The 16,424-nt window shown below is 45.7% G+C and overlaps 1 protein-coding gene across 1 annotated transcript in view; it reads left to right on the top strand.

Annotated features, from left to right (window-relative positions):
• CHMP2B (charged multivesicular body protein 2B) overlaps nucleotides 1-16,424 on the top strand; it is a 29,089-nt gene that overhangs the window by 9,483 nt on the left and 3,182 nt on the right. The window contains exons 2-5 of the mRNA XM_081951141.1: nucleotides 12,458-12,549; nucleotides 13,802-13,996; nucleotides 15,865-15,967; nucleotides 16,299-16,405. Of these exons, the coding sequence (XP_081807267.1) occupies nucleotides 12,458-12,549; nucleotides 13,802-13,996; nucleotides 15,865-15,967; nucleotides 16,299-16,405 (497 nt within the window). The remainder of the gene's footprint in view (nucleotides 1-12,457; nucleotides 12,550-13,801; nucleotides 13,997-15,864; nucleotides 15,968-16,298; nucleotides 16,406-16,424) is intronic.

Below are 16,424 nucleotides of genomic sequence, written 5' to 3'. Positions count from 1 at the left end.
TGAGCAAGCTTCTCCGGCTTCCAAACTCCAAAACTCAGCTGCCAAGTCTTCCAGCAGCGGCCACTCTAGGAGTGCACTCTATGGATGTGGGCCGGCTGCCGGACAGAGAGTCTTCCGGATAGAGAGTCTTCCAGTAGCAACGTGAGCGCCTTTCCCTCTAGCTCCCGTGGCTTGGTGCCTTCGGGATACCGCTAGGTCGGTGAGTGGTGCTCCGCCTGACCTCAGGGGGGATTGTCCAGGGGGCTTATTTTCGGGGTGAACTTATATTTTTGCCCATGCAAAAAATGTGGCAAGGCATTTGTTTCAGGACAGGTCGTATTTTCGAGGAAACACGGTAGGACAACATCATCAACAATAACAACAACAACAATAATAATATAAATAAAAATAATAATTAATTACAAGAATAACAACAAGAATAATAATAAGAACAACTTTCATTGCACTCCAAAACAAAATAATTAAGCAATGGAGTTTTTCTAGCAGCAATGTTAAATTTTGCACCAGTTAAAATTTCTGTGTGGTCTACAATGTCAGGCCGTGTAATACAAATTGAAGTATTCCAGGTGACAGTTCAAGCCATTGCCAGTGAAAATTCTTTTGGTCACAGACTCCATCTACTTTTCCATTATGAGCCATGGGTTCTAGAGGAGCTTCAGGTTGCAACCCTTTCTCCAAAGTTGGTGGAGACAGCGGTCATGCATGGGTTAACTCAGTCAGTAACCAATAGAACTGAGTCTACCAAAGTGATGTCATTGCCTCTGAGGAACATGCTCCCGCTTATTTAGACTCAGTTTGATTGGAATTGGCTGTGCTAATCGTTTTCTCCTCAACTAGTCTTTAATAATTGACGATTCTAATCGGATTTAATTAGCTTTTACTCAAACAACAAAATTTCGTTTAAATTGGAAAGACAAAGAATAAGCTTCTACTGGACCTTTGGAGGCAGGACTCCCAATAGCCCCTGGGCTGCTGGAGAGACATTGCTAGGGCTTTTTTGAGGCTTTTGCCTCCGAACTTGCCTAGGGGCTTCTGAGGCTCCCTGGCTAGCAACGCTGTTTTGCAATAGCCGTTGGAGGCTCCGCTCAGTTCTGCTGCCTCTGCTGCCTTCCCCTGGCTCTCCCTTGCCGCCAACACCGCTAACCGCTGCCAGAAGCTGTCGTACGCTGCAGGGAGCCTCCAAAAGCCATGAAAAGCCGCCACCACTAGGAAGCACCACCGTTGCCACCGCACCTTGCCACCGTTCCTCCACGCTCCCGCTACCGCTAGACCATCGCAGCTTTGCCCTTGGCTCCGCAGCCTTGCCGCAGGGCCTCCGATGCCCACGCACACTTCACGGCTTCGGCTACCTTGTGGCGCTGGACCATAGGCTCTGTAGCCTCACTGGCCATCTTGTTTGGGCGCGAAAAGTCTACCATCACTTCGGTAGACTCAGTTCTATTGGTTACTGACTGAGTTAACCCATGCATGACTGCTTTCTCCACCTGCTCAGAGAAGGGGCATATCAGATAAGAACCAATGTCCCATTTCTTTCAAGGTGGTTAAAATTATCACCCCAGAGTCGGTAGGTTTTAGAATCAATAACCATCCTATCTTGCCTGGGTTGAGCCTAAGCCTTCAGGTAGCCCATAGGCTAGTACTAGATGCTGCTGGGACACCTATGAGCATCAGAAGGGTTGCATTTACTATATTGGGAACTAGCTTCAAGCCACCAGTATGACCAGTGCTATTTCTACTCATGCCCAAGCCTGAACCTAAAAATGATCCATTTACTTTAGGGTGCTTTATATGTGAAGATCACCATCTTTTCAACAATCTTACCCAGAACTGAAAACTGTATGACAGTTAATTTACATAGCTGGGTGTAGGAATTACCTGTTCAAGAGTACAAAATACCACTATAACTTACAAATCATATGGTATTACTAATTTCCCTAACAACGTCAACAAACCTCATGACTCACTCTATTACCCGATCTCTCATTTTTCTAATGATCTAGGCAGAGTATAGCAGAGTTCCAAAATGGTAACACTGACATTCCCCCAGCATCCCACCTACTTCCATTCAATGCATAGGATAAAATTAATTCCAAATAGTATTGGAAACATTATTTCCATTGGTTTCTGCACCTCTGCAGTCAAAATTTGAGCAAATTTAAGTAATTCTATTAGCAAAATGTTGCTCCAGGTTGCCCTCACAGCAGCCTGTTGCCAGATGTTGCCAATACCTCAAAAAGGAAATGGATCCTTCTAAATGACGCATCTGAGTCATTGTCCACTGATGAAATACATGTAGTCAAGTTCACACTTTATCCAGTGATATTCTAGTTATCTCTTCTGTCATTCCATTTCCTGACAATAATCTTGTCAATGATTGATTTCTCAAAATTATCCATAATGATATTATTATGCTGATGAAGAGATAGATTAACAGCTCCAGTCCCCTTCACGTAATTTATTTCCAATAATCAATTGTAAAAAAAAATAGAAAATGACTTCCAATCCCTTAATATCAGATTTTCTTACAAGTCACATAGAGGTAAATTTAAGAATAGAGGTAGGTTGCTTAAGAACAAAGCAGTTAGCAACATTTGGAAGCCACTGTCTATTGTCCTCTCCATTTGAACTGCGTTGGGAGTTTTTTTTTATTAATTTGATTTTTCTTTTGTCATTAAATTTGGTGCTATTCCGATTTAGTTTTAAAGATTTAGCCTTCTGACTGACAGAATTCTAAGCCCTTGTACAATATTTCTTTCCAGCATTTCGTTATGTTTGAGTGGATTTTAAAAAACAAAACAGTTTTTATACACTCCAGCAAAAAAGAATTGGGAAAAAATAATGTGTTACTTATACAGCCTTTGTTAGCCTACCTACACCACCTATTGCATTGATTTTGCAGAGCGGTTCAGCAAGAGAAGAGATCAAATTTAGGAGTTGTAGTTTCAACCACCCAGGATTTCACAGAACAGCCAGGGGTAGGCACAAAATCATTAAACTAAGATGGGACCTGGAGATTGGAAAGTATTTTGTCACTGAAATCTTAGTTAGCAGCCGCAGTAGGTATGCATTTTCAAGACTGCAGTTCAGCACCTCTGAACGGTACTAGTTTGGAGAATGCAGCTTTAAGAGATAACCTTTCCTAAAAGCTGGTTCCTGAAATGGTTATAATATAGCCAACAGGCATGCTACAACAACAAAATTATGAAATGTTTTACATTTGCTCTTTTTTTAAGATGCCAGATGCAGAGAGATGGATGTCTATATGTTGTTCCCTCATTTACAATATATAAAAACTGTAAAAATTGAGAATATCCTTCCCCCAATCTTATGGAAAGGAAGATGGGCTGTATATATATATAAAATTCTGAAGTTAGTCTTACTGTTGCTGAAATATTATTCTTATCTAAATATTTTTTTAATCTATTGCGACATAGTCTGCTTATTCTAGTGAAAAAAATACTTGTTTACAGTTATTAGCCAATTAAGACAAATGTAGATAGTAGCTACCGTGTTTCCCCGAAAATCCAACATGTCCTGAAACTAAAGTCCTGCCACATTTTTCGGGTGGGCAAAAATATAAGCCCCCTCCCCAAAAAATAAGCCCCCTGGACAACCCCCTCCGGCCAGGCAGAACACCGCTCACCGACCTAGCGGTATCCCGAAGGTGCCAAGCTGGGGGAACAGAAAAAAGGCATTCATGTTGCTTTGCACCTTTGGGATACCGCTAGATTGGGGAGTGGCGTTCTGCCTGGCTGGAGGGGGGAGTTGCCGCTCTAGGAGTGTGCTCTATGGTTATGGGCAGGCTGCTGAAGACTGTCCAGCAGCCTGCCTATAACCATAGATAATACTCCTAGAGTGGCCGCTGCTGGCAGAATTGGAAGCTGAGTTCCGGAGTTTGGAAGCCGGAGAAGAAGTTTGCTCGGAGCTTGGCAGCGATTGCAAGGACAGCTGGCCCAGGGCATGGTGAGGCTGAGAGGCATGTGAGCTGGGTGATGGCGGTCGCCTCTTGAGCTCCGGGAATGCCGAGGAGCTCCCGATGGAGGAAGGGGCTGCAGCCGGTCCTCGTTCCATCTGAGGGCCGAGAGTCAGGCAGCACGACCACCCTGGCTTGGTTTGGACCTATTTTGGTCCGCCAGGGTGGTCGGGAGGCCGGTGGAAAGGCCGGAGGAAAGGCAGAGTGTGGAGCAGGAAACAATGCGGAGAGAGGCCGGTAATGGCGTTGGCGGCGGTGGTGCGTAGAGGGAGAGAGGCTGCGATGACGCAGAAAGAGAGAGGCTGGCAAGAGAGGCTGGCAAGAGAGGCTGGCAATGGCGACGCAGATGGGGGCGACGGCGGCGGCAAGAAGAGGGAGAGGAGCGACGCCGCTGCCAGGGGGCCTCGTTGCGGTTTTGACATCTCCCGGCGGCTCCTGTGCCCTCAGGCCCGCCGGCGCCAGCAGGAGACGTTGAGAGAATTGTTATAGATGCCAGGATCACTAGGACGCTGACTGAGAGCCAGGAACACCGGATTTTGGGTGAGAGCTGTGAGAGAGCCATGGGAGAGCAGGAAAACGTGTGATAGAGGCTGGGGGGGGGCCTAGAACATCGGAGGCCGCCGGAAGCCCTGTATTAGGGCCACGGTTAGGCTGGAGCAGTGGCTGGACCAAGAACACCTGCCCCCACCCAACGAGGACTCCAGATTACCACCCAAGAAGGACCCCAGATTACTCCTGATTACCATCTATGAACTCCCACCCACCCAGGATCATCTAGGACTGCCACCCACCCTTTGCCATCTCCCCACTACTTGGACATTCGATCATTTTCCGCCCCCCCTTTACCCAAGTATAATCAGGACAATGCCTTTTACCTTCTGCCGAGACCCTGACCTATTGACTGACCACTTACCATCTACGGCACCTTGACTCCACCGTGTTTTTAACATTATTTATCTGAGGTCAGACTTGCTCCGCCTGCGGGAGTCCCCTCTCTCGCAGGCATGGCCCTTGGCTCTTGCAGGGGCCCGCCTTGATGACGGGTTTGTGAACCCCGAGAGGTGGAGGAAATGGAAGCTAAGGGAATTTTTAACCAAATGTTTTTTATCTTTTTTAGGGGGTTCCAGGGTGGGTCCCAGGGTGGGAGGGTGGGTTAATCAGGCTAGGAGGGGGCCCAGTGCCAGGCAAACAGGTGAGTCCAGGAGGGAAGTGAGTGTGGTAGAGGGGGGGAGGGTAAAGGATACTTTGACAGAGGGTTGCTTTATTACAACGGTCGCGGGGAGGGGAGGATGCGAGGACAGGAGAAGATCTCAAGGTCGGTTGGGAGACCGTGGCTGTTGGATACGCCCGGTCGTCTATACCAACCCCCGCAGTCTAGGTGGTCAGGAACTACAGAGCCAGGGCCTGAGGCTGATGCTTTGCAATGCAAGGTCCGTGACCAACAAGGCCCCCCTCATTAATGAGTTGATCTCAGAGGGGGAGCTGGACCTTGCAGGGATAACGGAGACCTGATTGGCCACGAGGGTGGTTTACCCCTCGTGGAAATGTGCCCACCAGGTTTCCGTGCATTCCATCAGCCCCGGGCCCTGGGTAACGGTGGTGGGGTGGCGGTAGTTATACGGGAATGCTTAGAGCCGAGGGAGTTCACTGTACCTCAGATACCCGGGTGTGAGTCCCTTGGTGTGAAATGGGGCCCAGGGAGGCAGTGGGGGTCTGCTGATTGTATATTGGCTCCTCGCTATGCATCAGCAGCCCTGCCCGAGCTCCTCGAGCTGATCTCAGAAACGGCAGTTGAGATTCCCAAAGTTGTGGTTATGGGGGATTTAAACTTGCCGTCGACGGGGGAAGCATCCGAGGTAGCTCGGGAGTTCATGGCTTCCATGACAGCCATGGACCTGACCCAATTAATTCAGGGCCCCACACACGAAGGTGGCCACACTTTGGACCTTGTTTTTGTATCTGAGCAGTGGACGAGTGATCTGGGAATAGGGGATCTAGTTATCACTCCCCTGTCATGGTCAGATCACTCATCTCTCCGGCTGGACTTCCCTGGCGCTACCCCCCACCGTGAGGAGGCGGAACCAGACTGTCCAAGTTGGTACCGCCCCAAGCGCCTGATGGAACCGGACAGGTTCCAGACGGAGCTTGGGCCATTCCCTGTAGCCCTGACCCGCTCTCGGTCGGAGGACCTAGTGGCCGCCTGGAATAGGGCGGCCGCTGGGGCCTTGGACCGGGTTGCGCCTTTGTGGCCTCCTGCGGCGACGACTCACCCGGGCTCCTTGGTTTACCGAGGACCTGAGGGTGATGAAGCGCCAGAGGAGACGCCTAGAGAGCAGGTGGAGGTCCTCACGCTCCGAATCTGATCGAACACAGGTAAGAGCCTATTCCCATGTGACACCGCTCCTGCGCGAGCTGCACTGGCTGCCTGTGGTCTTTCGGGTGCGTTTCAAGGTTTTGACCACCATCTTTAAAGCGCTCCATGGCATAGGGCCCAGTTATCTGCGGGATCGCATCCTCCCACATACATCCCTGCGGCCAATTCGCTCTCACAGGGAGGGGCTTCTCCTGGTGCCGTCCGCTAGGCAATGCCAGCGGGCGACGCCAAGGAGTAGGGCCTTCTGGAATGACCTCCCCCCCGACATTAGAACCACCACCGACTTCCGCTCCTTCCGGCAGAAATTAAAGACTCACCTGTTTCGACTGGCTGGCCTGGCATAATTTCAACGCCTATCTCCTGGCATGTACATTTTTACTGGTTTTTAAAGGGATTATTCTGTAGACTTAATTTTATTGGGTATTGGGATTTTAATGGCTGTTTATTTTAATTATTTATTAGCAATACAGTCCTGTACACCTTTTATCCTCCTCTTATCCATCCATCTATTTTATATTTGTATATATATATTGTCCATTTAGTAATTTTAATTGTTTTAATTTTGTTCTTTGACATGGACTGTACACCGCCCCGAGTCCCTTTCGGGAGAGGGGGCGGTCTATAAGCGCTAATAAATTCAAATTCAATTCAAATTCAATATTCAAGGACCTACCTTGTGGCATTAAGAGCGGCCAAACGTAGACATTGTGCCGCTCTTATTGCGTCCTCCGATAACCACCCTGCCACCCTGTTTCGGGTAACCCGCTCCCTCTTATCACAGAGGACGCGGGAAGCCCCCTTGTAGGGCAGAGCAGAGGAGTTTGGGGAATATCTGCAGGACAAAGTCGCTCAGATCCGGAGCGGATGGGCCCCCCTCAGTGGTCCAGGAGAGCCGTCAACAGTGAATCTTGTGAGACCATTCTGGAAGGAGTTTGATTCTGTTGCCCCCGAGGATTTGGACAGGTTGTGTGGACGACTGCGACCCACCACATGTTTAATGGACCCGTGTCCTTCCTGGCTGGTACTGGCATCCTGGGAAGTGACACGAGGCTGGCTCCTGGGCCTGGTGAACGCCTCGTTGGGTGAGGGGTCCTTACCTGCCGACTTGAAAGAGGCGGTGGTGAGGCCCTTACTCAAGAGGCCTTCCCTCGACCCGTTGGAGCTAGCTAATTATTGTCCAGTCTCCAACCTTCCCTTTTTAGCGAAGGTTGTAGAGAATGTGGTGGCACAGCAGTTTCCGCGACACCTTGAGGAATCCGAATATCTAGACCCACGCCAGTCCGGCTTCCGACCCGGGCACAGCACGGAGACGGCCTTGGTCGCGTTGGTGGACGATCTCTGGAGGGCCAGAGATAGGGGTTGTTCCTCTATCCTGGTCCTATTAGATCTGTCAGCAGCTTTTGATACCATCGACCATGGTATCCTATTGCGCCGGCTGGAGGGGATGGGAGTTGGAGCCACCGCTTTGCGGTGGTTCGGCTCCTACCTCTCCGATCGGACGCAATGTGTGTTGGCAGGGGGGCAGAGGTCGACCCTGAGGCCACTCACTTGGGTGCCACAGGGGTCGGTCCTCTCGCCCCTTCTGTTCAACGCATATGTGAAGCCGCTGGGGGAGATCATCCGCGGTTTTGGGGTGGAGTATCATCTGTACGCTGATGATACTCAGCTGTACATTTCCACCCCAAACCACCCCAACGAGGCTGTCGAAATGATGTCCCGGTGTTTGGAAGCCGTCAGGGTCTGGATGGGGGACAACAGACTCAAGCTCAACCCCTCCAAGACTGAGTGGCTGTGGCTACCGGCACCTCGGTTCAGCCAGTTGACACCATCACTGGCCATAGGGGGCGAGCAATTGCCCCCTGTGGAACGGGCGCGCAATTTGGGCATCCTCCTAGATGCCCGGCTGTCGATGGATGACCATGTGGCAGCCGTGGCAAGGGGGGCGTTCCACCAGGTTCGCCTGGTGCGCCAATTGCGCCCCTTACTGGATCGGGATGCCCTACGCACGGTCACTCATGCGCTGGTGACGTCTCATCTGGACTACTGCAATGCCCTCTACATGGGGCTCCCCTTGGGACGCGCCCAAAGACTACAGCTAGTCCAGAATGCGGCCGCGCGGGCCATCATGGGGAGTACTAGGTACTCCCACATAACACCTCTCCTGCGCGAGCTGCACTGGCTGCCTGTGGTTTTTCGGGTGCGTTTCAAGGTGTTGATTACCATCTTTAAAGCGCTCCATGGCACAGGACCTAGCTACTTGCGGGATCGCATCCTGCCGCACACATCCCTGCGACCAATTCGCTCTCACAGGGAGGGACTCCTGGTGCCGTCCACCAAGCAATGCCAACGGGCGGCGCCTAAGAGTAGAACCTTCTCTGTGATGGGCCCAACCCTCTGGAATGACCTCCCTCCCGACATTAGAACCACCACCGACTTCCGCTCCTTCCGTCAAAAACTAAAGACTCACCTGTTTCGACTAGCCGGCTTGGCCCATCCATAGTTTTATCTCACCTCCTGCCAGATATTTTTAGTTGGGTTAATTTTAACTTTTTGGGATATTTTTAGGGGTTATTTTTAATATGGTTTTAATAGCTTTACTTTAAGATACAGTCTTTTAACCTCCTCATCTAATTTAAGGATTTGTGTATTTATATTTATTCCTATGTATTTGTGTTTTAATTTGACTGTACACCGCCCCGAGTCCCTTTCGGGAGAGGGGGCGGTCTAGAAATCTAAATAAAAGTAAAAGTAAGTAAAGTAAAGGAGGCAGAGCAGGCGCTCGTGCAACCCTCCTTTCCAGATGGGCAGAGCTCCATGCACTGACCTAGGGAATATCCCGAATGTGCTAAGCCGCTGGAGCTGGGGGGCGGCCACAGCACCACATACCTTGGCGCCTTAGGCATACTCCCTAGGTCAGTGAATGGTGCTATGCCCAGCGAGAGAGGGGGTTTGCCGCGTGGCTGCTCATGAGCATGGTCACCTCATGGCTGCTTCTCCCCTGAGGCTGTGCCCGGCTCCTCGGGAGCAGCCGCCCGGCAACCCCAAAACAATAAGCCCTCACCTTCTAATAAGGCCAAGGCCATATTTCATGGGTCAAAAAAATATTAGACCCTGTCGTATTTTCGGGGAAACACAGTAATATTTCATTAGCATTACTATTTGTATATGTAATTAAGTTGTACTTCCACAACAAAAGAATAGTTTATTGAATTGCATTATACATAAGGAGGGCTGGGAGATATTTGCTGGCCCTCTACATCCTGGACATAAACTGTCAACTCCTCCCACAGGGTGCAAGCCAAAACAACTAGGCACTTTTTCCCTAGGGCCATCACTTTGCTGAACACCTAATTCTCAGCTCTGCTGTCTTGTGTATTTCTCCCTGTGATAATAGCTATAGTATTATTACTTATCCTTATTATTATTATCTTATTTTCCCTTATTGGTATTATCATTGTTCTGTTATTTTACACTTATGAGAGCTTCTGCATTGGAGACAAATTAGTGTCTAATAACACTAAGCCAAATAAAGTATTCAATTCAATTCAATATATCGTTTTTTAAAAGTATCCTGGGGTAGATAGATTTAGTGGAATCCTCCTCCTTGATTTGAATATAAAATGATATGTATATAATTTTAAAATTATTTTTAATGTTCACTTTGTTTTAAAGAATGTCTATACTTATATGAGCGTATGCCAAAGATATATTTTTAAATTTCACCGATCTTAATGCAAGAGAAGTTGTGCTTGCCTGTTTTATGGTCAGATGTCTGGTTCTGATTAAGGTTTGTTGTATGAAAATTAGTTCTACCAATTTAAATTTTATCTTGTAAAACATTCTTATAAATTTTGAATCTAAAGACATAAAAATAGGACATGCATGCTAGTTGCTGTCCACAACTTCAAGCCTAAACCGATATACTACGCTACACTACACTACACTACACTACACTACACACACAACTTTACTATATTAGAAAAAGGTTTTCTTTTAATTAATTGGCTTTTTTATTCAGTTGAATGTACTGAAAATTATTGGCAATAAATTGAATGTTCAGTTTTAATTCTTTCATCAAAATCTAAGTTTTGTGGGTTTTTTATGCTACAACATTAGAACATGTTTTTTGGCAATACTCATACCTTGCTCAGCAGTCAGTTGGAATACTGCAATTGGAGGGCTGTTATTGGAGGCAACTAGAAGCTGCAGCTGCTACAAAATCTGACAGCCAGATCACCTGAGGGTAACCTTCCCAGTTAAAATCTGTTTTAACATTGGTTACATTGGTTGCCAGTAGGCTTCTGGAATGCAGTTAGAGCACGGGTCATTATTTTTAAAGTCCTTTGTGGTACAATGCTAGATATAACAGTAATGCTATGCCAAGTCAAATCTATCCATCCAATCTGGCCACGAAAAGAATCCATATAGCAATTCATAAAGTACCATATTTTTGGGAGTATAAGACGCACCTTTTTCCTCAAAAAAGAGGCTGAAAATCTGGGTGCGTCTTATACATCGAATACAGCATTTTTTGCCTCCCGAAGCCCCGCCCCTTCACCAAAATGGCCGTGCATAGCCTTATGAAGGCTTTCAGAAAGCTCCTGGAGGCTGGGGAAGGCAGAAATGAGTGAAAAATTGGTCATTTTTTGCCCCACCAGCCCCCAGAAGCAGTCTATAAGCCTCCATAAGGCTATACACGCAATATTTTTGACGAAAACAGGCCCGTTTTTGTGAAAAATGGGCCGGTTTTTTGCTCTTTTTTGACATCCCCCCCCCCCCAGGAACATCCTGCAAGCTCCCCCAAGGTTATTAATGCCTTTTATTTGAAAAAAAACGGGCCCGTTTTCATGAAAAGCAGGGCGTTTTACGGAGATTTGCAGAGTGCAAAAACTTTTTTTCCTTTTGGAAAGCTCTTTAACTAATGAGAATTAATTGATCAAGTGCTGTGCCAGCAGGAACAAAATCTTAAGATTTGTCAGAGATTTCCTTCTACAGCACATGGATAAATACCTGGAAACATCTACCTACCTACCTACTCTCTCTCTCCCTACCTACCTAATGTGTTTCTCTCTGTGTCTCTCTATCCCTCTACCTACCTACCTACTCTCTCTCTCCCTGCCTATCTACTGTATGTCTCTCTATCTCTTTCTCTCTCTCTATCCCTCTACCTACCTACCTACACACTCTCCCTACCTATCTACTGTATTTATCTTTCTTTCTCTTCCTCTCTATCCCTCTATCTACCTACATACTATTTTTAAATTTGCTCTTCAAAACCTTGGTGCATCTTATACTCCAGTGGGTCTTATACTCTGAAAAATACAGTACATGAGGCATAGAACAGTCAATAGCTTTTTTTAATGGTGACCCTCATTCTATTGAATACTTCCCCGCCTCACAATTCCATCTGGCCCTAATGCTATTTCACAAACTAGTCACAGCAGTGCTATTTCAGCAGTTGTTTAGTCTTTAAGGTAGTTTATGTTACTCAGTACCAATTGGGGGGGGGGTGGCGGGGGATGTTGGTTGACGTGTCCTGGAGTTTTGAAAAATTGAATGCTGTATTTTTTTTGCTTTCCCTTTTTTCTCTGTTCCATCCCATGTTACCAATAATGTTATTATTTGCTGCCATTAATAAATATGAATATTGGGCAAGATGAATTACCATGTATCTACCATATGGAAACTGTTTGGGTTACTTCTCCTATTTATCTGGGAGGCAGGAGGAAAAATAGCAGTTCATCAGATGAAGTTTTCATAATGATAACTACACACAACTGAGTTTTCTGTCAATGTATCAGAAAGAGTACAGGAATATTTGAATCTTTAGAAGATTGGTGATCATTAAATTGCAGCAAATTAAGATTTTAAAAAATGTAGAACAAATGGGCAGATTTATATTTGTGGTGAATTTCATGCCATAGCAAATAGGACCAGAACTTGGATAAGAAGTTGGTCTCTTTTTTTCTGGAAATATAAGAAAAATAATTGACATTCTATAATTAGTAAGAACAGCAACCAAGCTAAGAATACTTTCTCACTGTCAGAAAGTCAATGTCTTATTCATGTTTTTAATGTCTATGGCTTAACTGTAAATGTTTTGGTTTTAGATATAATTAAAGAACAAAATAAGGAATTAAGAGGTACACAGAGGGCTATAGGAAGAGATCGACTAGCTTTGGAGAGACAAGAAAAGCAACTGGTAAGCGTATCAAAAAAATGTTCATTTTTCAGAGTAAGAGACCAATTTGTAAAATGATATTTTTCTATTCTAAAGTTTTCAAGTACAATTAATCAATTATTACTGTGTTTCCCCAAATATATGACATATCCTGAAAATAAGGCAATGCCAGATTTTTGGGGTGGGCAAAAGTATCGGCCACTCCCAAAAAGAAACTCCTTGGACAACACTTCCCTCCGGCCAGGCAGAGTGCTACTCACCAACCTAGTGGTATCCCAAAGGCAGCAAGCCATGGGAGCAGGGGGGAGGAGCTCGCATGGCTTGGTACTTTTGGGATACCACTAAGTCGATGAGTGGCGTTCTGCCTGGCTGGAGAAGGGGATTGCATGAGCACTTGTTCCACCCCCTACTCCTGCGCCTCCCAGCCTCACCACAACCTTGGCCAGCTCTCCCTGCAGGGCCAGGGTGCCACCGCCACTGCCATCCCAGAAGTGAGGATGGCTTCTTCTGTGGCTTCCAAACCCTGGATGTCTGCTGCCAAGTGTTCCGGAAGCCGGGGCAGTGCTCTAGGAGCGTAATCTACTCTATGGTTGTGGGCCAGCTGCCGGAAGACTATCTGCCCTGGCTGCCAGAAGACTCGGCCGCAGACTTCCAGGGTTTGGAAGAAGCCATCCTCAGTGCTGGGATGGCAGTTGCGGTGCCTTGGCCCTGGAGGGAGAGATGGCCCAGGTCGGAGTGAGGCTGGGAAGCGTGTTAGCAGAGGACGGAACAGGTGCTCTCGCAATCCCTCCTTTCCAGCCGAGCAGAGCTCACTGACCCAGCGGTATCCCAAAGGCACCAAGCCACACAAGCTCCTGTTCCCCCTTGGCTCCCACGGCTTTGCGCCTTTGGGATACCACTAGGTTGGTGAGTGGTGCTCTGCCCAGCTGGGGAGGGGGGGTTGCTGGGCAGCTACTCATGAGCATGGTCACCTCATGGCTGCTGTGTTGTGTTGCTGTGACAGCGTAACATAGCCGTTCGCCCCTGAGGCTGTGCCAGGATCTTTGGGAGCCCCCTCGTAAGAGAGTAGCCGCCCTGCAACCCCAAAACAATAGGCCCTTCCCCCACGATAATAAGGCCAAGGCAATATTTTGGGGTTCAAAAGAAAATAACACCCTGTCTTATTTTCGGGGAAATACGGTAGTTATGTGTGTCTATTTATTATAATAATTATAATGATAATATAATACAAATGCAAATAAAGTTTAAAATCAGCTTTGTTTTCAATAAATAGGAATTGGAAATAAAGAAAATGGCTAAAACAGGAAACAAGGAAGCCTGTAGGGTTCTAGCAAAACAGCTTGTGCAGTTGAGAAAACAGAAAACTCGAACCTATGCTGTTAGTTCAAAAGTTACATCTATGTCAACTCAGACAAAACTGATGAATTCCCAGATGAAGATGGCAGGAGCAGTGTCAACAACAGCAAAGGTAGGCAATTTGTCCTAACTAACCCAAGTACTGGGAGTCATGTAGTTAGGAAAAACCCCTGTCTGAAAATTTCCTGCAGTGCTTTTTAATCTTTTTCATCTCAGAGCACATTTGTAATAGTAAGGACCAGAGGTCCTGTGACATCACAGGTTGCTGGGACCTAGAAAGATAAATGGAAGCAATTTACCACTGTGATGTAATGGAAGTGGGACTCTGGTTGTTCAGCTACACAACAGCACATAGCTTCCTGTCAATTATTTTGGCTTGCTGATGCAGTATGCCAACTGACCTTTCATGCCACATAAATGTGCCATGGCACAGCAGTTGAAAACTAGATCTAGAGCATTTTGGTCAATTAGAATTACCGTATTTTTCGCTCCATAAGACGCTCCTGACCATAAGACGCACCCAGGTTTAGAGGAAGACAACAAGACAAAAAATCTGCCTATGCCTCCCAGCGTCCATGCGATATTTATCTGGCTATTGTCCTTGCAGCACACATCCTGCCTCTTCTGTGTCTGTTGCTTCCACGGGGCGGCAGCTGATCAACGGTTGATTGGCCTCACCAGAATACCGCCGATCAGCTGTTCCAGGCGGCGGGGATCACTGCCGCCATTCGCCACTGTTGCCCATATTCGTTTCATAAGACGCACAGACATTTCCACCCACTTTTGAGAATGTGGAAGTATGTGTTTTATGGAGCGAAAAATATGGTAAGTGGCACAGAAAACAATTGCCTAATAACTTTAAGACATTTTTTTCAGCTGGCAACCAATTAAAGAAATCTGAAACTTTTCTGACTTTTTGCTGTCCCATTATTTTGTAAGACCTTTATATTATATTAAAAATATTATGTAAAGGTTTCACTTACGCCACAATATATCTGTTAATGTAAAATTGTTAACTCTGGGCTGGGATTACATAAACCATCCTTAAACCTGCCATTTCCCAGCTCCTGAACAAACAATGTTTAGTCTTACATATACTTGAAATAAGCCTACCATCAACTATTGTGTGAAGCTGGCTCATTTTAATAACGATAATTAAAATTAAATACAATGTTTGCAATCAAAGTGAAATTCTCTGCTCCAGAAAGAATACACAAATAATGGTTGATGAATCCAGCATTTGTGGTCAGGTAATATTAGGCTGTAGCATTGATTAGAGCACCCTGATTACTGTGCCAAGTACTTTAAAAATGACAAACTTGATCAGGCCAATACAGATGTTCAAAGTCTGGGAAACAAAATCATGTTTTAAAAAAATGAAAAGGAAGGAAATGTATTGTTTTGCCATGAAAAATGATAAGTGTATGAGAATATGCTAACATTCTCATATGCCTGAAGTGATGATGTCACAAGGAAAAAGGCCATGACCTGTTCTCAAACATCCTATTAGGAGGATATGGAATGATAGTCCTCAATTCAGGACAGCAGATTCCAGATGGATGCTCGGAAAACCTCCTGCCAATAAGAGCAGTAAGGTCAATTCCTTAAGGAGAAAGCAGGTTCTCCTTTGCTGAGTAAGAGGCTTAAATGGACATTTGTTAGTTGTTATTTTAATCTGAATTTGTCTACTGAGTAAATATTGAACTTTATGGCTCTAAGTAGCCTACTCCAAATTGTGAATCTGTAGTTCTAATTTACTGTTAGACCAAGCCAAATCAAAATTAGAAATAGATATTATTGAAATCTGGTTTGCAGATAACTTACTTCTAACAACTCTTTATGATGATGAAACTTGGATTACAAACAAGATATGAATTTTCTTCTTTTAAACATATACAATTGCAATAGTGGTGTGATCCCTATATAATATTAGACTACAGTATGTTTGAATATGAAATGACCTTCTCTCTATTCTGGTAGACAATGCTGGCTGTCAATAAAAAGATGGATCCACAGAAGACACTGCAAACTATGCAGAATTTCCAGAAAGAAAATATGAAAATGGAAATGACAGAAGAAATGAGTAAGCTGTTTTTTTCATATTATGCTAAACCTTTTTCTTAGTTCTACTTTAGGCTTTTGATATAATTGATTTCATGGATTTTAAACCAGTTTTGATTGAAGTTGCTATACTCATAAACATCCTGGAAAAGAATGACAACATTCTGGGAAAGATTTATGCAGCACATTGAAAGGAAAATTTTCCCCGCCCATTCAAGAGGGTGAAATGGGAATAGCTGAAACAGTTAGTATATTCCCAATATTAGTTTTAAAAATTATGTGACAAGAGTGAGAAGTTACGATGAGGTTCTCTAGTTACTATGCTAAGTCTTGGCTTTGCCTTCTCTTTCAAGTCAACGATACCCTAGATGATATCTTCAATGATTCTGATGAAGAACAAGAAAGCCAGGATATTGTTAACCAAGTTCTTGATGAAATTGGAATTGAAATATCTGGAAAGGTATGAAGAAGTATCCTCC

This window comes from Natrix helvetica (assembly GCF_964273705.1).
Source record: "Natrix helvetica genome assembly, chromosome: 4".
NCBI lineage: Eukaryota > Metazoa > Chordata > Lepidosauria > Squamata > Natricidae > Natrix > Natrix helvetica.
Note: the sequence above shows the minus strand (reverse complement) of the source record. Positions and strands in the feature narration are given on the sequence as shown.